Here is a 22358-nt window from a genome sequence, read left to right on the forward strand (position 1 = left end):
TTTTTTTTGTTATTTTGATGATGATAAGTCTATTTGCTGTCAATATCTAAAATTAAACATAATAAACATTTGGTCCTTGTTTTTTTACCAAATCGTTGATTAATACTCATTCTATCAATGAAAAAAATGTCCCAGTTTATCCTTTTGTGATATCTAGAATTTAAAATTTTCTTTATTTAGGTAAATGGAATTCACACTTGACTAATTTATTACCATCACATTTAATTAACTATAGAAAGTGAGACTTGAATTCTATTACAGCAACCGGAAGACTGGAACGGTGTTCTCCGCGCGAGACACCATCGCGGACGATTCTCCTCTAAGGAACGCCCGGAGACCACGACTCCGTTTGGGAAGATAACGCGCCCGGCTCACGTGGCGGGGGCGTTACGGAGAGGACGGAGGATTTTGATGGTTGGAATTTTTATTATTTTTAAATATAAAACAAATCAGAATAAATATAATTTTTTCCTCTCATTTTAATTTTTTCCTCCAGTTCATCCAATAAATCATCTATAAATACCTTATTCATCATCCCATTTTTTTAGTACATATTCTTTTAAATATTCCACCCTTTGTTGTTTCTGTTGTCAAAATAATAAATGAAAAAAAAAAGAGAACGACTCTTCATTATGCTTTTTTGTAGTAGTAAATGTAAGGACTCAAGAGTAGAGAAAAAAGGGGTATAATTGTCCTTCAAAATCTGATGCTTTTAAGATGAATAAATTCTTATTGAACTGGTCCGGTTTTCCATAAAAAAATCTATTTATGGCCGGCCATAATATAGCCATTTAGCACTACTCTTTTATTTAACGTTGCTTCTCATATTATTTTCTCAAATTGCAATAAACGAAATTTGTGCAGTACTCCATATTATTTTGGTATTATAATTTAATTTAATTGATACTAACGTTAAATATAGAAATGCACGAAAATTAAAACAAAATAGTAGGAAATGGGATATGCCTTGGGATAAGCCTGTCCATTGCAGCCTGCAGGTAGAGAGGCCATATGGGTAAAATGCGTAAAATGCTGACGTGGAAATAGAAAAAAAAGATAGGCCGTGAGATATGCCCTTCCATTACTAATGCTCTTACTATTCCAGATCGTCCCCAAAATCAGATAAAGTTTTTAACCAATTACACTTCGCTAAATTACTAATAATGTGCACCCCATAATCCATTAACACTATTCTCTATATATTTTTCCTTTCTTTTTCTGTCTCTTTTCCATCTTTCTCTTACAAATTCGTGTCATATACAAATTTCTCTATTTTTTAACGACTGCGGAAGTACTATTCTTATTATAGTAAGTAGCATTTTATAAAATTACTTTACTAATGAAATATTAAAATTAGCATCATTTCATAAAAATTTATTTTCTGAAAACAGCATAGTTTTGATTTTAAAAAGAGTGAACTGCAAAATTAGCCCCTACGTATGGCTGATCGAACGCTGAAGGTACCCATATTTCAAAAAATGCATCAGACGCATCTATGTATGGATATAATATCATTTAAAGTCCTTTTTCACTATTTACGGTGTTCCAGGTCCTTCTCATCCTCCTTTTTTTTTCCAAAATGCCACTAAGGGCATTTCGGCCTTTCCAATCATTCATCATTACATTTCATTAATATAAATAAATATGAATTATAAGAATATTGTAAAATAAATTATTAAATTATTAATTTTTATATAAACATAATACCAATAAATTATAAGTACTAGAAATATAATACACATATTAATCGAATGATTTAATGGTAATTACATATATTTTATTCCCAAATTATTTTCCTTAAGAAATAATAAAAAAGATTAAATTATACTACTAATATACAAATATTATTTTCCCTATGCTCTTTTAAAACTAATTTATACTAGGAATATATAAAAATTCTTATTATTATAATATTATCATCACTAAAAATGGCTAACATTAAGAGGAAAAAGATGGCAACAACCCCATTTTCAAACTATTTTCAACTTCTCAAAAGTGTTAAATAATGAAAAAATCAGAATGCCCTTGGGTGGCATTTTAGAAAAAAGAATGAGAGTGAGACGGGCATGAAAGACCATAAATAATGAAAAAGGACTTCAAATAATATTATACTCATACGTAAGAGCGTCTGATGCATTTTTTAAACATACCTACCTCCCGTGTTCGATTAGCTATACATAAAGTCTAATTATATAGTTCACACTTTAAAAATATAAAAATGTAGATAGTAGTACAGTACAAGATTTAGTTTCTGGCGAGTAGGACGAAAAGTGGGAAACGCCCACAACGTGGCATTGATTGCGTGCTACTGCACCTCCAATCTCTTCAACTTTGTCCATTTTCAAATGGAAGATTCTATGGAATATCCTCTGCTTCCCCAATTGGAAATAATTTGAAAATCAATAATCAATTCCAAATGGAACATAAATTTACATTAATAATAGTACACCGTAATTCAACCTATTCAATTTGAATTTTATTCAAATTTATGATTTACATTTTTTTGGTGTATATCTATCTCTGAACAAATGTCAAACATTTGAATGTAAGAAACCTCGTACTGCTAAGAAAAGTTAAATAAGTAGTAGTAGTACGATAGTAAGTTTAATTACCATTGATTTTTTTTGATGCATTATACACTCATGTAAGATGATGTATTTAGTTGTTTAATATTAATATATCCTGAAATTGTTTAAAATTAAATTAATTTAAGATTATTTAAAACTCATAGTAAATACAAAATAATTCATAGTAAATACAGAATAATTCTACATAATTACCAAACAACTATGTAGACAAGGATAAGGATAAGAATGAATACTTAATAACGTGTTAAGAAGAAAACACATATAGAGAGAGGCAATAAATTTTGAATCCACGAGATCCAGTCGTGCTTACCATTGATGAGATTATAGTTTTATAGAAAAAAAATTTAAATAAAATCCGATAATGAAGAATATACAATCTGAGTTTTCAATTCTTTTGTTTTCAATGATGTTATTTTCTCATTTAATAATTTTGATGTTGCATTATATTATAATAATAAAATTATTTAACATTATCCAAAACCCCAACCCAACTCACCCCCTTAAATCTCCCTTTAAAAACGACGAATCTGAGTGTAGTGAAATAAACACACAATCAAATCAATTCACAATTTCACAACAATGAATCCATCATCACCACCACCTGATTCCTCCCCTCTCCCACTCTCCCAACAGCTTCAACTCATCAAAGAGCTCCAAATCTTCAAAATCCAAGGCTGCGACAGGCGCGGCCGCCCCCTCCTCCGCATCATCGGAAAATTCTTCCCTGGTAATTTCCACATTCTTCCTCCTTCAATTTAATTTTTAATTTCATCAACTACAACAATCTTTAATTTTTAATTTCACGAGCAGCGCGCCTCGTGAGCGCAGAGGCAACGAAGAAGTTTCTAGAAGACGAGATCTTCCCGAATCTGGAGGGGCGCCCCTTCTCGGCCGTGTACGTCCACACGGAGGTGAGCAGGGGCGACAACTTCCCCGGCATCTCGGCGCTGAAGAGCATATACGACGCCGTTCCGGGCGGTCTGGAGGCCGTGTATTTTCTCCACCCGGGGATCCAGTCGCGGCTCTTCCTGGCGGCGTTCGGGCGGTTGATCTTCGGGGGCGCGGGGTACGGGAAGGTGAAGTATGTGAGCCGGTTGGAGTTTCTGTGGGAGCACGTGCGGCGGAAGGGGGCGGAGATACCGGAGTTCGTGCACGAGTTTGATGAGGAGATGGAGTGGCGCCCCACCACCGTTGATTACGGGATCGAGAGCGATCATCCTGCGGTGTTGAGTACTCCCTTTGATTCTACGGTTCCTACCTATTCTATGAGGTGTATTGCTTAGAGTGGAGAGTTCTACTTTGCTACCCTTTGTTTTGTTTTGTTGGTGAGGTTGTTAGATTCTAGTAGACCTCCAGCAGATGCTGTAAAAATCGAAAGAAAAAGGCTACTCTTTGTTAATTCATTCTGTGTCTGTTTGTATTAAACGGCTTTTCTGTTTTTTTTATAAAATTAAATTTCTTATCTGGTAGGAGTATTATAATGAAATTGCGGCAGGAATGAATTTGTCGACAAAAAGCAAACTAGATAAGGAGTCGTAGGCCATGCCTACAATAATTTAAGTTAGCATTATTTGATGGACCTAAATTATAATACATACTCATAGACACACTTATATTTTTATAGGGGTAGTTTATTCTATAAAAGTAGTCTATTTTTATTTATTGAAAATTTATCCAATTCATTATAATATTATAATTTATTTATAATTTATAGTGCTATGGCTAATTATTAAACACTAATTATAAGAATTCAACTATTCACTAATATTATTAACTATTGAGTATTCACAACGTAATCCTAGAGATAGTCATATGATAACGAGTCATGGCAACCGAACGACACCTATGAATACAAATCGAACAAACGACATCAAGCATCACATGACACTTTGTTCTTGGAGATATTGCATTTTGCATGAGTTTTGTATACTTATACAAGGAAAGAAATAAGCTTGCTAGATATATATTTCATCTCCCCCTTGATAATCCTGAGACACAATTGAAACCTTAAGCTGCTACGGAAACAAACAAGAAAGTCAATTAATTTAGGCAAAAATATGAGTTAAAACTTAAAAGGAAGCTAGATGGTTCGTGACGGATTTAAAATCATAATCATGGTCACCATACGCGAGGAAGAATAACTTTAGAAAAGATACACCTGACTAATCACGCTACTCTCCACTCTAATCTGCTCTGGAGAAAACAGAGGTGGCTTATCGATTTCTCTTACACCCTCTTCAAATTTCCAGTTGTTTTAAGGGTATATGAAAGAAATCGCATGAAACACAGCACAAAAGCAATGCCAAAACACACACACTTGACATATCTCACTATACAAAATCTCATGTAACAGAGAGCATTATATAATCAGAAGCAAAGGCTTTCATAATATGAAGAGGAAGCCAAACCTTGAGATTACATATTTAGCATAAACTTGGAGTGATCCAACTCGGCCAACATGGATAACAGGGAAGCTCATGAATACTCCCATCCCCCAAGTTATAAACCCCAACATCATGATCCCCACCGACACTATCACGATTTGATCCAGAATGATCATCAGTAAAATAGATCATATTCCCTCTACACCCTCTGTAATCACTCGCCAGCAGCGCCAACGATGAATTATCCCCCAAAACCAATACTCTGTCGTGCAAATTCGCCAATTCCTTCCATTCATGACCATTCCAATCGAACCTAAACACGCGAAACTTCACCGTCTTGCACACTTCCATGTAGTATTGCATATCAATGTGGAACTCCAAATACCTAGCAACCAACAACAGCTCACCCATAGCATCCACTAAATACTTCATATCACCATCAATTTGTTGCACCACATTGATGAACTTCACCACAGGCGAATCCCCATTCAAATCACAAACAGCAATCGATCCGAATTTATCAACCGCGTAGAATGCGCCGTTGAAATAAATCACATCCTCCCCGTGCATCTGTTGCATGCATGATCATTCATGCGTAAAATGCATGCAACACAAGATAGCGAGCTATAAAGGAAATCGTTGGAAGTTGGGAGTTAAATAGGAGTTAGTTGCTGTGTAACTAACTCAAGCCAGCTGGCAATCACCAAGTGAGATATGACGTGTTGCAGCCAATGAGAGTCGAGCACGTGGATGTTAGTTAGTTAAGTGAGCTAAGATGAAGAGTATAAGTAGAGGAGATGCTTATTTCTTTCGGTTATGTTGAGTATAGTGTTGAATTGTAAATCGGAGCTTAGATCGTGGATCTAGTTCCTCCTCTTCGTTTGATTGTTCTATCGTGTAAACTTCTTGTCGATTCAATAATACGATCTCAATTGTTCATTCAAGAGTTGTTTTGCGTATTATCGCTGAGTTCGGCAATGCCGAACTAAGAGAGGAAGATCGAGAAGAAGTCACTGAGTTCGGCAGTGACGATCTAAGATAAGGAGACCGCGAAGACGTCGCTGAGTTCGGCAGTGACGAGACCGCGAAGAAGTCGCTGAGTTCGGCAGTGGCGAACTAAAATAAGGAGACCGCGAAGAAGTCGCTGAGTTCGAAGTCACTGAGTTCGGCAGTGACGAGCTAAGATAGGGAAGCTACGAGCTCGGATCGTAACAAGTGGTATCAGAGCAGTCGATCTCCGGAAACTGGAACGGTGACGAGAGGCGCCGAAATGGAGAAGAAAATGGCGGAATTGATGGATCAGAAGTTAAGTGAACGTGATCAAGTCATTCATGAGCAGGAAATCCAAATTTTGGAATTGAGGCAAGCAATAGCTACGATTAATTTGCAGAATCAGAAAAACAACGCAGCAATGGATAATGGTGAAGGAAGTAGCGAAGGAAAATCAGATTGGGGAAGATCTACTCGATATGAGTTTCCTAAATTTGATGGTGAAGGATTTGAAGGTTGGGTGATGAGAGCTGAGTATTTTTTTCAAGTAGCAAGGGTACCAGAGGCGGAGAAAGTAAAGGTAGCAGCAATTCATATGGAAGGAAAAGCTCTCCAATGGCATAGAGGATTTTTGACTCTACATGGAAATGAGGCGTATGTTGATTGGAGATATTACATCTCATGTGTAGCAGCTCGCTTTGGAGCTCATGCTTTTGAGGATCCGCTTGCAGATCTGAGGAATCTCAAACAAAAAGGTACGCTACAATCATACATGGATACTTTTGATGAGTTGTATCCGAGAGCTAATATAAGAGAGGATCAAGCACTTAGTTTTTTCTTATCTGGACTTATTGATGAACTACAAATGCCAGTGAGAATGTTTAAACCTAAGAGCTTGGCTGAGGCTTACTCATTAGCTAAATTGCAAGAACTAACGGTGAAGGCTTTAGGAATTAAGCCTAAGGCGATACAGAGTAATGTGTATTCTAATAGCAGTTATTACTCGAGTAGTAAGCCTCTGGCAGTCACCACTAATAGTAAACCTGTGGTGAATACTAACAATTGGAGTGGAGGTAATAAGGAGCCTAATCGTTTGGGTGGTGTTAGAGCTAGCACTAATCTATCACCCAAAGAAATGGATGAAAAAAGAGCTAGGAAGGAGTGTTTTTGGTGCACTGAAAAATTCACTCCTAATCATCAATGTTCTAAGAGGAAATTTTATGTTATACAACTGATTGAGCTGGGAGACACAGCAGAAAGTGAGGAACAAGCAGAATGGGCAGATGAAACAAGGGATGGTGAAGAACCGGATCTCCAGCTGTCTTTACATGCTGTTTGGGGTAAGAACGGACCTCAACTGATGAGGATTAGGGGAATCTGTCAGAAAAAGGCTTTAAAGATCTTAATTGATACTGGGAGTACTCATAACTTCTTGAGTTCCAGAGTAGCTAAAAAGATTAAGTGTGAACTCACTGCAGTGACCTCTAAGGCTGTAGAGGTTGCTAATGGACAACTACTGCAATGCAATCAGAAATGTAGTAACCTTGAGTGGGAAATGCAGGGAGTAACATTTCAAGCTGAGGTCTATCTTATTCATTTAGAAACTTATGATTTGATATTGGGTGGTGCTTGGTTGTCTACCTTGGGTGAGATTACATGGGATTTCAACAAGCTGACTATGCAATTCAAATTATCTGGTGCGGTTGTGAAGTTGCAAGGAGAGCTATGGTCACCAAAATCTGATCAATTACATTGTTTACATATCTGCAACCTGCAAGAAAAAGATGAAAATGAAAGAAAGATCAGCCAGCTGATGCCTTCAATTGAAGAGGAAATTTCCTTCTGTTATGAGATCAGTACAGAGGAAATATGGCCAGAACTTAAACTGATATTGGATGAGAATGAAGCCATATTTGCAGAGCCAAGTTCATTACCACCACCGAGGGAGCAAGATCACAAAATCATTTTGAAAGAGGGGTCTAATGCTGTCAACATAAGGCCCTATAAATATGCTTCCAAACAGAAAGATATCATTGAAACTATGATTGATGAAATGCTGAAATCTGGAGTTATAAGGCATAGTGAGAGTTCCTTTGCTAGCCCTATTGTTTTAGTCAAGAAGAAGGACTCATCATGGCGCATGTGTGTGGATTATAGAGCTTTAAATGCTATCACGGTTAAGGATAAATATCCTATACCGGTTATTGAGGAGCTTTTGGACGAGTTGGGTGGGGCTACTTGGTTTTCTAAAATTGATCTACGGTCTGGCTATTGGCAAGTTCGAATGAGGCTGGAGGACATCCATAAAACAGCCTTCAAAACTCACTCCGGTCACTATGAATTTTTAGTGATGCCATTTGGATTAACAAATGCTCCGGCCACCTTTCAAAACTTGATGAATTCTGTCTTCAGAGAGCATTTGAGGAAATTTATTCTGGTTTTCTTTGACGACATCTTGATCTATAGCAAAAGTAAGGAAGACCATGAGTTTCACTTGACGGCTGTGATGAACTTAATGAAGCAGCACAGCCTTCTAGCTAAGAAGTCTAAATGTAGTTTTGGGTGTAGAAGGGTGGAATACTTGGGCCATGTCATTTCTGCTGATGGTGTTGCTACTGATGAAGCCAAGATAGCAGCGGTTAAGAATTGGCCAAGACCAAAAACGATTAAACATGTTAGAAGCTTCTTGGGTTTAACTGGATATTATAGGCGATTTGTATACAATTATGGAGTCATTGCTAAACCATTGATAGAAGTGACAAAAGGTGCTGCATTTAGTTGGCCTGAGGAAGCACAAGAGGCTTTTGATAAATTAAAAAGTGCTATGATATCTGCACCAGTTTTAGCTTTACCCGATTTCTCCAAGGAGTTTGTAGTTGAAACAGACGCATCTGGGGTGGGTATTGGTGCTGTACTAATGCAGGAGAAACATCCTATAGCTTTTATCAGCAAAGCCTTAACTCCTAAACATCAAGCCCTGTCTGTGTATGAAAAAGAACTCTTGGCTATCTTGATGGCAGTAAAAAAATGGTATTACTACCTGCAATGTAGGCGGTTTATAATCCTAACTGATCATCAGAGCCTCAAATATTTGGTTGAGCAGAAGTTGACAACTCCAACTCAACAAGCTTGGATGACAAAACTGATGCAATTCGATTATGAGATAAGGTACAAGAAAGGATGTGATAATGCCGTGGCTGATGCCTTATCTAGGGTGCCAGAACCTATGATATTTGCTCTAACTTCTCTTATAATTCCCTTGGAATTAATTGAGCAGATTAAGGAATCTTGGAAAGCAGATCAACAAATTCAATTAATTTTGAATGCAAAACAGACTGATACTACTTCTCACCCTAAATTTAGCTGGAAAAATGATGAGTTAAGGAGAAATGGCAGACTTGTAGTTGGAAATGATGTATTCTTGAAGGCCAAAATTCTGACTATATTCCATGAGTCTGCAACAGCTGGCCATTCGGGTGTGTTGGGAACTTACAAGAGGATCTCTGCCTTGTGTTATTGGCCTAAAATGATGAAGGATGTTAAAGAATTTGTGAGGATGTGTGTGACTTGCCAAAGATATAAACCAAGCACTACTTCCCCGGCTGGATTACTTCAACCCCTGCCTATGCCTGCTGCAATTTTTACTGATATCACTATGGATTTCATAGAGGCTTTACCTACTTCGCATGGAAAAGACACTATATTTGTGGTGGTAGACCGGTTGAGTAAGTATGCTCATTTTATGGCTTTGTCCCATCCTTTTACAGCCAAGAAAGTAGCAGAAATATTCATGGATTTTGTTTTCAAATTACATGGCATGCCTGCTAAAATTGTGAGTGATCGAGGTGCTGTGTTTGTGGGAGCTTTCTGGAAGGAGTTTATGACTTTATTGGGTGTGGAATTGCTATATTCTACAGCCTATCACCCTGAGACCGATGGACAATCTGAGGTTGTTAATAGATGTTTACAATGTTATTTGAGATGCTCTATGGGAGAGAAACCACATTCTTGGGTTCAATGGCTGGGATTAGCCGAATATTGGTACAACACTACTTATCACTCGAGTATTCGGATGACTCCCTTTGAAGCATTATATGGATTTCCACCTCCTTTACATGTCCCATACCTACCTGGGGACTCAGATATTGAAGCTATAGACATTGCTTTGAGAGATAGAGAGGAGATGATTGTCATACTAAAGAAAAATATTGAGAAAGCTGCAGCAAGAATGAAGAAACAAGCTGATCTTCATCGTTTTGACAGAGAGTTTCAGATTGGTGATTGGGTTTGGCTGAAGCTTCAAGACTATAGGCAGAAATCTATTCGGGGCAAACACCACAAGTTCGAAGCTAAGTTTTTTGGACCATATCAGGTCGTGGATAGAATGGGGAAGGTAGCTTATAAGCTGAACTTACCCTCATCAGCTGCTATACATGATGTCTTTCATGTTTCATTACTGAAGCCCGCTGCACCCCCTCTCGGGCCTATTTCAGATCTACCATCTACATCTCATATCAATGATGCTATACCACAAGCGATTCTGGATAGAAAAATGGTGAAGCGACACAATCAAGCGGCTACAAAATGGCTGATCCATTGGAAAGATAGATCCCCTGCCGATGCTTCTTGGGAATTCGCGGACGTGATCACCGAGCGTTTCCCTTGGTTCCTTGAGGACAAGGAACCTTAAGTCGGGGGTATTGTTGCATGCATGATCATTCATGCGTAAAATGCATGCAACACAAGATAGCGAGCTATAAAGGAAATCGTTGGAAGTTGGGAGTTAAATAGGAGTTAGTTGCTGTGTAACTAACTCAAGCCAGCTGGCAATCACCAAGTGAGATATGACGTGTTGCAGCCAATGAGAGTCGAGCACGTGGATGTTAGTTAGTTAAGTGAGCTAAGATGAAGAGTATAAGTAGAGGAGATGCTTATTTCTTTCGGTTATGTTGAGTATAGTGTTGAATTGTAAATCGGAGCTTAGATCGTGGATCTAGTTCCTCCTCTTCGTTTGATTGTTCTATCGTGTAAACTTCTTGTCGATTCAATAATACGATCTCAATTGTTCATTCAAGAGTTGTTTTGCGTATTATCGCTGAGTTCGGCAATGCCGAACTAAGAGAGGAAGATCGAGAAGAAGTCACTGAGTTCGGCAGTGACGATCTAAGATAAGGAGACCGCGAAGACGTCGCTGAGTTCGGCAGTGACGAGACCGCGAAGAAGTCGCTGAGTTCGGCAGTGGCGAACTAAAATAAGGAGACCGCGAAGAAGTCGCTGAGTTCGAAGTCACTGAGTTCGGCAGTGACGAGCTAAGATAGGGAAGCTACGAGCTCGGATCGTAACAGCATCTCTACGCCATCTATAATCCTCCACGCCTCGTCGCGTCCATTTTTACAGTAGGCTAGATTTTCACGCTGATTAAGAATGGCGAAGGCGAAGAAATCGGCGTTATCGTGCGGACTGTGTGAGAGAATCGCCTTTCTGATGAAGGAATCGCGCATTTCCTTCAGGCTGAAGAAATCGATCTCATTTTCCGGCGATCGGACGGTGTATTCCCTTCCTATGCTGTAGAAGTCGAAATTGGTGACGATTGGGAAGGATGAGAGGGGCGGGAGAGAAATTCTGTCGCGTGTGAGGGGATTGATAAGGAAAATTGGGGGCGACTCGTCGATGAGGACTAGCCAGCCGTGCGACGATCCGGCGAGGCGGCGGCTGTGGGAGGCTTCGGGGAGGGTGAGGGATTGGTGATTTTTGGTCAGAGGGTTAGAGAAGCTGCGGCGATTGGAGGAGCGGTCCAAGGGAAGCATGAGCCATGGGAATTCGCGCGGAAGATAGGGCTGGGAAATTGGGGCAGCGCGCTGCCAGCTGTGGCAGACGGCGCGGAAGCGGATGTAGTCGGCGAGGGCGGGGAGGTTTTTGGCGATGGTTTGGAGGAGCTCCGGCGGAAGGCACGACCAGTCAACGGTGGTGGAGTCGTCGGCCATTAGGGGTGGTTTTGGTAGTTGGGAAATTAAAGGATTTGGATCAAATGGTTACTCCGTTGGCCACATTTGATTCCATACGAACTTTATGAAATTTGACAAAAAGAGAGTCAAAAAAATTAATACTAATAGAATCTATTTGTATATACTCATTGTTAGTTTTATAATTGAACGTGATCTGATATTAATGATTTACTGATAATTGGAGTCTATTTGTTAAAAATAAAAAATATAAATATAAATATGGATAATATTTTGTGGATGTACGAAATGACAAATATGGATAACATTTAGTGAAAGTAGGGAGTAGTATTTTTCTTGACGAGTAGTAATAAATACTTTCACTTTTTCTGTTTTTTATAGATGGAATATTTATTTAGTTCTTAAAGTTTGTTAATGTATTAATTTTAGTACGTAACAATTAAAAATATCTTCTAAGGTTCTTTTAACATTGATTTAATATCGTGGTCCATAATGTTTAATACTAATCTAATGTTCTTTAACTTCGATTTAATATCATTCGAAGTTCGAATTACTTTTTTACTATTTAGAATTTTTTTTGAGATATTATAGTTTTTTAATAAAATTAGAAATAAAAATGTTTTATTCCCTCTCATTCTCTAATAGTTGAGTCATTTTTCTATTTTGAGAAATATTCTTCATAATTGCGTCATTTCCATATATAGTACTTCATCCGTCCTTAAAGAGTATGCACTATTTCCTTTTTCGTTCGTCCCCAAAGAGTATAAACTTTTAATTTTGGAAACTCTCTTCTCCCTAATGAGGTAAGACTCATTCTCTACTAACAATATTTTAAAAAGTTTCTCTATCTATCTCTCTCTTACATTACCAATAATGCATTAAAACTGGTGCCGAACCCAAAGTTCATACTCTTTGGGAATGGAGTGAGTAATAATAAACACGTTATGTCACTTTTAATTTACTCTATGTTACTTTATTCTATCTATTTTATTTACTTTCTACTCTATTCTCTCTATTTTTTTTATTTTTATACTTTTTTATCTATCGGTTTAACACACTAAGTATCTTTTTAACTGTGCCAAAAAGTTTCACCTCAACTATGAGGGACGGAGGGACTAAAGGAATATTTATTTGCGTGATAATTAGGAAAATGATAAGGATTTATTAAAATAAATTGACTACCCATCTAATAAAATTAAAGTTAAATAATCAAATCTTTATAATTTCCATTTATGTAAATCGAGAAAAGACAAAAGTTTTGTTCACATACAAGAGGCATGTCGAGTGAGGGGAGGGGCTAAGAGCATCCAGAATAGTGGAGCCCAAATCCAAGGCCATGCCATCAAAACTTGGCCAAGGCCAAGTAATTTGGCCGGGCCACAAAAAAACTTGTCCACCTCGATAGTGGACAAGCCCAAGCCACAAATTAATTTTTTTGGTTATATTTTAATTTAACTAGAATAAAAATTATCGGAATATAATAAATAATTTTTTTTGCATAATTTAATAAAAAAAATTCAAACCAAATCTTCATTGTATTATAGACAAGGGAAAATTATACCATGAAAATTAGGGTGTAAAAATGTGTGTGAAGTGAAAAATGGGTGGAATGGAGTATATATAAACAATTTTCGAAAAATACTAAAAAAATAAAAAATAAAAAAAATTCATACTTGGGCGGGCGCCGCTGCCCGCGCCCAAGCGCCGCGGCCAGGCCGCCTGTGTGGCGCTCCCATGGTCTCCCCTCCCCCACTCGCCACGGCTCTTGGTGGCCTCAGCAATAGGGAACCGCGGCCCAGCCACCCCCGGGCCGGGAGCCACGACTCCCTTGTTGTGGATGCTCTAAGGAAACTATGAACAACTCACAACCTATATTGCTAGTATTATTTTAGGTAGAGTAGTTGTGTGATAAAATAATGTGAAAAATGTGATTGAATATTTTGACGAGAAGAGGTGAGAGATGAATTTATTTAAAAATATAAAAAATGGAAATCTTTAATATGACAAACTAAAAAAGAAAGATAGACATCTTGAGTGGAACGGATAGAGTAATAATTTACTAGAAAAAAGGAATAAATTTTTATATAAATTAATAGTGACAAATTAATAATATAAAAAGCTTGTGATGTGTTTATGTCAATAGAAATACATCCTAATAAGATGAAATAAAACAACAAATTTGTGTATCGTATAACTGTTACTCCCTTCGTCCACCATTTAAAGAATCATTTTGCCATTTTAGTTTGTCCACGTTTTATAGAACTATTTACTTTATTCCACTTTTAGTATGTGGATCCCACATCCCACCAACTTTTTACACTCACTATCTAATATAAAACTAATATTTTAAATGAGTCTCATATTCCACTCACTTTCTCTTTTTACTTTTCTTCATAAAGTCAAACAATTTCTTAAAACCCGTGCCGAATCAAAATGACTCTTTAAATAGTGGACGGAGGGACAAATGAACTAAAATTTTCACGGGCTAATTTAAACAATAGGCCCAAAAGTAAATATTTATAGTACTCTCCATCGTTCCATAAAAATATAGTAGCATCAGATTTTTTTCCATTTTGAGCCATGCTATATGATTAGTCTCCAAAATTTTTGGTAACTTTTTTCTCTTTAACAAAATGGGCCCGATCCTTCACTGATAATACTATATTACTTTTTATTTTTATTTCTATTATTTTATTAATTATGCATTAATTTTTGTGTTATCCTAAAAATTCATAATTTCATGGGATAGAAAAGATATGGGTGAATGGGCCCAAAGTTGATTTCTTGCGAACAACAATACGCCGTCGTATCAATGTATTGCAATATTCCCTAGAAGAAAGTTCCATCCATCCTCAGACAAAGCAAATTCTCTAATCAGGTTCCACAACCTAGGGTTTCCCATTTCTCAACAAATTCAAATCGGCAGCTCAGCCTGTGAAGGGACACGGCGGCACCTTACCGCAAACTGTGGCTACCTAATAGTTAGGTGATTTTTCGTCATCAAATTTTAGGGTTTAATTTTGCAAGTTGCGCCACAGAACGCTGCGATGATTTCTATTTTAGCAGGTGTTTCCCTTTTCTTGTCGTGATAGGTAGAACCATCAGCAATGGATTACAGCGGCGCTCCACGGAACGGTGCCGGTTATGACGAAGAGCTGCCGCATTATGGAGGATTTTACGAACCAGAAGGGGGAAACTACGGTGCGAATGATAATATAGATGTTAGTACAAGATTAAAGCATGATTCTTCTTCGTCTGATGGGTTAGTTTGTGTTAATTTAGCATTTCTTTTAGGTCTGTTGTTAGATTGAAATTATTTGATTAGTTTAGTGATTTATTGGTTTGGTTTTTCTCTGTGTTTTTATAGAAAGCTTTTCGTTGGAGGCATTGCTTGGGAGACGCCGAAAGGTAATCCTTTCATTTCCTTATGAAAAAATATTCCAGCTGAATGAATTGAAATTCATTGTGTATATGAATTCAGTAACTTAAGCCATGTATTGTATGCTTTCTTTTGTATGTGCTATGTAATGTAGTGTTGGTGAATTTCATGTGTGGATCATTATGTTTAGTTGTGCAACTGGTGAATTAGTCATTTCATTTGCATTTGGCATCTATTCTTCAGTTACCTTCTGTTAAAACCTATTATGGTCATCATACATGTGTCGATGATCTATTTGTATTTGTGCTTCTTTATTCTTCTCTCTCTTCTACAGTTCTACGATAAGCTGGTTATGACTATTTACTTTTGACCTGTTGTTCACTCACGATCATAAATTTTATACGTCAAAGCACCTTACTTTCAGTGTTGCCTATAGTGAGCATTTTTATCTTTGAAGTCAAATTTCTTATCCCTCAAATCTCAATGTACAGTCTGAAAGTGTGACTTATTTATCCTTACTATTCTTGCTCCTCTCTTCTTCAGAATCACTGAGCTTGTACTTCAGTAGATATGGAGAAATTACAAATTGTGTCATAATGTACGATAAAATCTCTGGGAGACCACGTGGTTTTGGATTTGTGACGTTTGCGGATCCGGAGGTTGCTGAAAAGGTTTTAGAGGAAAACCATGTCATTGATGGAAGAGCGGTAAGAATAATTCTCCACAATTCAGTCAAGATTTTGTGGTTAATGGTTAGAATTTCATTGAATGTCAGGTAGAAGTAAAGAGAACTGTTCCCAGAGAGAATGTGCAAGTTCGTGGTGGAGGAGGCTCAGGGACGAAGAAAATTTTTGTGGGTGGTCTTCCAGTGACGCTGACTGAAGGTATTACCTATAAACACCCATGATCTTTTATTCGTTTTGATCGTAAGACAAATACAGCATTTCTATTCGAGCAACTACTTTATAACATTCAACATTGGATTTTGCAGATGATTTGAGAGAGTACTTTTCTTCTTACGGTAATGTTGTCGGCCACCAAATTATGCTGGATCGAGAGACTGGTAGATCTCGCGGCTTTGGCTTTGTAACTTTTGATAATGAAGATGGTGTTGAAAGGGTACTCTCAAATGGTCGAATGCATGAACTTGGAGGAAAGCAAGTGAGTAGATGACATTATTGTAAATTATGCTCTTGCAACATAATAGTGTGACTAAACATCAATTTTGGAAATTTCCAGGTTGAGATAAAGAGGGCTGAGCCAAAAAAATCTGGTTTTGATGGTTCGAGTCAAAGCCGGCCTCGCCACGGTGGCAGTAGTTCAAATCCTCCCGTTAACTCTATTGATGTTTCAGAGGGGGGTTATGCAGGTGGCTATGGTGGTAAGATGGGTGGAGCGTACGGTGGCTATGGTAGTTATGGAAATATGGCTGGGAATTACGGTGGTGGAGCTTTAGGGTTTTATCCGGGGTACGGTGGGTATGGTTACGGTTATGGATCCGGTGCTCCGTTCTACAGTGGTGGTGCATATGGTGGCGGTGGATTCGGAGTTTCTGTTGGTTATAACCGATCTGCTGGTTATGGCATGCATAATGGATACAGTGGTGGCGCTGCTGCTGCTGGTGGAGACGAAGAAGGCTTTGAAAGCAATGGCAGCGATGGAGTGAATGGTGCAAATGTTTCCGGCAGTGAATATGGCAGTGGTAGAGGGTACGGCAACGGTGATGGAAAAAATGGGAGGTTTCATCCCTACCGGAAGTGAGACTAAATGCAGCTTGATTTCTTGAATGGATATTTGATATTCTGCAGTTGGTTCTAACTAGAAATGCTCAAATATTTGTTGTTTCAACTGTGTTTAAAGGGATATGGTTGATTAGAGATTATTTACATTGTATAAATTGTTGTTGTCGTATAGTGGTTGAGATATAGAATTATGTATGCATACGCAAGAAAATGTGTTGAAAAGGGCAACTATTTTGTCAAAAAAAACTAATCATGATTTTGAGTAAAAGATATGACATGGTCTATTTCTTGTTATCGTTTTCCAATGATAAATATATTTTAAACTCCTTTTTTATAAATACCTTTTCTTCTATAATTTCTCATGGCATCCAGGCATCCCATTTCATTCATTTCCTTCCAATTCAACCATTTCACCACAACAAAAATAATGGCAATGAGTTCAAACAACCCAATCAATATAGCTAGCAAGTGTGTGAATCCAAATAATCCCAACTCTTTCAATTTCGACAATTCCCAATCATTTCCGATCATGGTATCAAACTCTAGGCTCCAGCCCACTTGGCTTCTCAGATATTGTTGTGAATTTTATGATACTACCTCCGTCCCTCAAAAATTCGTCCCAGTTTGACCGGACACGAGTTTTAAGAAATATAATGGAAAGTGAGTTGAAAAAGTTAATGGATTGTGGGACCTACTTTTATATATTAGTTTTATAATAAAATGTGAGTAGGAATGAGCTGGTGGAATATGGGACCCACTACCAAAAATGGTAAAAGTGAAATGAGACAAATTTTAGAGGACGGACGAAAATGGAAAACTGGGACGAATTTTCAGGGACGGAAGTAGTATAAAATACTAAATGACTTAAATTGGAAATTATATGTCCCAAAAGTTTGGACAAGTTGTTGAGACACCGATAAAAGTAAACGGACCATAATATAAAACCCTATTAAAATGAAAGAAAAAATGAATAAAATTTGTTGACATTTGGTTCATTAGATAAACTAATAAAGAGTCCAATCATTCACAAAAAACTGATCTTAACTCCACAATGAAGAATGTGTAGATTGGCAAAAAAAAGTATATAAATCCACAACAAAAACAATACTAATTCTCAATTTCGTCATCCTACGCCGGTAATTTTGATGATTTTTGCCTAAATCATGTTTCATGATCAATTCCGTCATAAATCACACCGCGCCTTGGCGCAATTCTGTTGTATGAATTAGGTTTTGCGCTCAATTACTCGTCGCTGGAGTCGCGGTCAATTGCTCGTGATTGTGGAGCCCAAATTTCATTGTGATTCTCATAAAATTGAGTAGCACATCCTACGTGATGAAATTGTAGTATGTAGGCTTACTCATAATCTGATACCTTGTATCCTTTGACTACCGTCGACAACCATTTTTGAACCTTGATGCTCAGCCATGCCTAGCCTAACCAATAACGAGAAGAGCCGATTAATGCAAAAAAACAAATAATACAAATTTTGCACAGGAAAGAAGGAACGAAATTTATGCATGAAATAAATACTACAAATTTTATATACCTCTTGTTGCAACTTTTGTTGGACTGTAAATTAGGCAAATGGAGGAGTCCTACTTATAGAAAACTTAGAGATGGAGACCTACTTCATGAACTAAACGCGGAGAGAGTGGGATTAAAATGGCTGAAACACTTGAGAAGTGGAGTGATGGAATGAGTATGGAGATTTGAGTTGAAAGAGTGGAGTAATGGAGAAGGAGGCTGGGCTAGAACACGCCTTTTTCTCTAATTTTAAAAGTAACCCTAATTATTATAAAAGTTCATTTAAAAGATAATATTGGCATTACCTATTTTAATCTATTATTTTGGAAACCCTATCAAACAACATACTAGAAAATAAAATGAATATTTCCTATAGTCTACCAAACGTGTAGAATAAACTATTAATCACATTTATTAAGATACTCCTTCTGTCCCATTAAAAATAAAATGCGTCCATCTTTAAGTTATCTCATTAAAAATAAAACGTTTCCTTAAATGGAAACAACATCATCTCTACATTTCACATCTTTTACTATATTCTCTCCCCATCTATACTACTAGAAGGTGCAGTTGCATGAAAAGTCCTTTTTACCCTTTCGGAGGGAAAATCAGAAGTTGATGTGTAACAGCTATATTTACTTTTTTTTTATTAATTGTTATTGTATTTTTAATAACATTACATGCCGATTCTAAACAAAGAGAGAGGGAGATAGGTTAGACAGAGACAACAAATATCATTGGGCAAAAAATTGGTCTAATGAAACATTGGCTTCTCAAAGAAAATTAAACATTTATATAAACACACCACTAACTAGTGAATGTGCATTGTTGTGGACTGATTATTTTTATCTATGATTGCAACACTGCAGAGCTCTTGGAATCAGGCGATAGCTCCGACGGCAGCGGCGGCTAGGCAGTGCAGGCGATATCTCTGATTTCCCCACGTCAAATCCGTCCTTCACGTCCTCTCAGCCTCCCTAACGTGGCATCTCCAGCCGCCACTTCAAAGATCCGATCTTTACTCGCCGGAGAAGAAGAACATCAAAGGAAAGAGAAAGAGAGCTGACGCCGGCGAAGAGGCTGTGCAAGCGGGATTGAGGAAGAGGTGGCGGCGATGCGGCTGTTCAATAAAAAGGAATCCAGGCGCTCCGGGAGAGCAGGAAGCGGGGGAGGCGGTGCAGAAATTGTGGCGTCTGGAGTGCCTGGGGAAAGGGAGGAATTGGAAGTTGTCCAATGACCGACCCATCTGCTGGTGGTGGGGCTGTCGCTGACGGCAGCGCTGGGTTTGAAGTGTGGTAGCGGAGGGCGGCGAGGCTGGCGGGAAGCGGCCGGAGAGACGGCGCAGGCGAGATGATATCCGTCGGGGTGAGAGAAAGGGACGAACAGATAGGAGAAAGAGAGATGGAGGCTGAACATTTGTGTAGGGTTTGTAGGATTATTAAATTATTAATTTATGTACATAATTTGGGCTATAGTTTAGCCTTTTTTAGGTATAAAGTGGGTTGGATCTAATGGAGGATTTTAGATTTAAATAATTTGTAATTGTAAATTTTAATGGAGGATTTTAGATTTAAATAATTTGTTATTGTAAATTTTTATTTAAATAGAGTTTTAATTTGGTTGTTGGGTTCTATTATTATGTATTAAAATTTTTCATGTATTTTAAAATTAAATTCTTTTTCATTAACTAATTAAATTTATATATAATTAGTGTTGAATTACTTTGATTTAATTTATTAAATTATATAATGTTTTTAAGAATCTTACTTTTATGTTTTTTTAATACTCTTAAAATATTGAAATATATATATATATATATATATATATATATATATATATATATATATATATATATATATATATCTAGGTTAGTGATCAAGATATAACTAATCTTAAGTGTATAACTAGAGAACAAATCTTAGCCACACATCTTAATGGAACAAATACTATTTATTTTAATAATACAAAATAGGCCAAGGGTATTTTTGGAAATTACATTATGAAATTTAAATATGAAATTATGCAGCCCAATTTAGCAACGAGTCGGAGAAGTGTGACAAGGCCAAGGCCGCCAGCTTCTCCGACGACCTCCTCGGTGCCGCCTCCGAGTACGGCAAGCTCGACTCCACCCAGGGCGTCGGCAAGTACGTCGACCAAGCCGAGGGCTACCTCCGCCAGTACGGCGCCCCCAAATCCACCCCGCCGCCGCCGCTGAAGACAAACCCGCGGCCTAGACCGAAATTCCTTCGGGCGGCGACGTGAAGAAGCCGGAGGAGAGCGGCGAGGTTGGGGACTACGCGAAGAAGGTGGAGGAGCTGCTCGGTGCACCCGGTGTTGAGCTCGTTTCAGCAGCCGATCAGGTTGATGCCGGGCTCGTCTATGAGGTGGTCGAGGAAGGTGAAGTTGAAGTCGCCCGGGACGGAGAAGACGTCCGTCGTGCCAGGTGTCGACCTAGAGTCCCGGATGACGGGGCGGCGGGGCAAATCACGTTGCTCGAATTCATTTTTGAGTTGTTTGTGATTGGTTTGGAGGTAGAAAGGTTGCAGAGTTGAAGGGTGGATTTATAGGGGGAAGCTTTGGTGGAAGTGAATAAACACTGTGGGCAGTGTGTGAGGAGAAGATGCAGTGTGGAATTTAGTGTTGACGGTATTGTTTGTCGCCAATGTTGGAAATATTTATGTTTGTTTACAACTTATTGGGTGAATAATGTTATTTTTACAAAAAATGATTATGTCATGTTTAATATAGCTAATTGTCACAAATATGGTACGTAGTCCTAATTTAAGTTGGCTGATATTATCCACAATCATAGTTATTTTCTCCCAAAAAATCCCAAATGTAACGGATTAGTTGGGCAGCAGCAACCTTTTAAAATAAAAAGGGCCGAATTTTGTTTTGTGCATCATTTTCTTAGCCAATTTTTTTTTCCAGGTGCAAAATTTTTTAACACAGTTAATTGTATTGCTAAGACATTAGCATGATTTTACTTCACTCTTGTTAACAAAACACATCACTATTAGCATGATTTTACTTCACTCTTGTTTACAAAACACATCACTCTTAGCATGATTTTACTTCACGCTTGTTAACAAAACACATCACTTTTAGCTTGATTTTACTTCACTTTTGTTTACAAAACACATCACTCTTAGCATGATTTTACTTCACTTTTGTTTACAAAACACATCACTATAGAACTACACAGAAATTACAAATAATAATTTTCAGTCCCAAAATTCTACTCAAGCCGTTAGTGTGGTGCACCTAAAACACAATTAACATAAGAAGGCTATCGTACGACGAAGGAGAAACAAGGAAAACAAATTGATTAGTTTCAAAATTATTGTTACATGAATTCTGACTTACTGAAAGTTCCAATAATCATTTTCAAAATTCCCTACAGGAGAAGTCATTAATGTCGGGATGAATACATCTCATCCAAATCAACTAAAAACTCGCGAGTTCGAAGTGTTCACAGTTGCAGCTGTGAGGCAACTGGCAAATGGTGCTGCATTCGCACCAATAGGTCTCGTCAAAATGTTCAATTCAGGCAGAGCAATAAAACAACTGGTAATACATTTACACAGAGCCAATTCAACCAACATATCTCTCGTCTCCCCTCTCACCTACTCCGATTCTTCACTGATCACGCATTCGACATCCAGCCCGATGCCTATGCAGTCGATCTCGTCGGAGTCGGTTTTGAACTCCGATTCTGTGGCCTTGCTCCTTGCTAAGAAATTGGACGGAGCGATTTGATTAATAGGGTTCCTAATCGATTGTGA

The 22358-nt window shown here is 37.8% G+C and overlaps 3 protein-coding genes across 6 annotated transcripts; 2 read left to right on the forward strand and 1 right to left on the reverse strand.

Annotated features, from left to right (window-relative positions):
* The first annotated feature begins 3115 nt into the window (after nucleotides 1–3115).
* LOC121783076 (protein GDAP2 homolog) lies at nucleotides 3116–4050 on the forward strand. The gene is made up of 2 exons (XM_042181128.1): nucleotides 3116–3315; nucleotides 3399–4050. Exons 1-2 carry the CDS (start codon nucleotides 3168–3170, stop codon nucleotides 3869–3871), a joined length of 621 nt encoding a protein of 206 aa, XP_042037062.1. The 5' UTR covers nucleotides 3116–3167; the 3' UTR covers nucleotides 3872–4050.
* Nucleotides 4051–4328: 278 nt separating this feature from the next.
* On the reverse strand, nucleotides 4329–12009 carry LOC121782732 (F-box protein At2g17036-like). Its single transcript, XM_042180682.1, has 3 exons — nucleotides 11273–12009; nucleotides 8723–8876; nucleotides 4329–5542 (listed from the first exon to the last, which is right to left on the reverse strand). Exons 1-3 carry the CDS (start codon nucleotides 11944–11946, stop codon nucleotides 5012–5014), a joined length of 1359 nt encoding a protein of 452 aa, XP_042036616.1. The 5' UTR covers nucleotides 11947–12009; the 3' UTR covers nucleotides 4329–5011.
* Nucleotides 12010–14751: 2742 nt separating this feature from the next.
* LOC121782689 (heterogeneous nuclear ribonucleoprotein 1-like) lies at nucleotides 14752–17340 on the forward strand. 4 transcript variants are annotated; one of them, XM_042180641.1, is made up of 7 exons: nucleotides 14752–14911; nucleotides 15018–15187; nucleotides 15293–15333; nucleotides 15848–16011; nucleotides 16080–16188; nucleotides 16296–16465; nucleotides 16544–17340. In XM_042180641.1, the coding sequence occupies exons 2-7, from the start codon at nucleotides 15033–15035 to the stop codon at nucleotides 17063–17065; spliced, it is 1161 nt and encodes a 386-aa protein (XP_042036575.1). In that variant the 5' UTR covers nucleotides 14752–14911; nucleotides 15018–15032; the 3' UTR covers nucleotides 17066–17340. The 4 variants fall into 4 exon arrangements, with proteins under 4 accessions (XP_042036575.1, XP_042036574.1, XP_042036577.1 ...); XM_042180640.1 differs by having other exon boundaries at nucleotides 14759–14911; nucleotides 14992–15187; XM_042180643.1 differs by having other exon boundaries at nucleotides 14767–14906.
* Nucleotides 17341–22358: the final 5018 nt, after the last annotated feature.

The sequence above is a fragment of the Salvia splendens genome, chromosome 20, assembly GCF_004379255.2.
Source record: "Salvia splendens isolate huo1 chromosome 20, SspV2, whole genome shotgun sequence".
Taxonomy (NCBI): domain Eukaryota; kingdom Viridiplantae; phylum Streptophyta; class Magnoliopsida; order Lamiales; family Lamiaceae; genus Salvia; species Salvia splendens.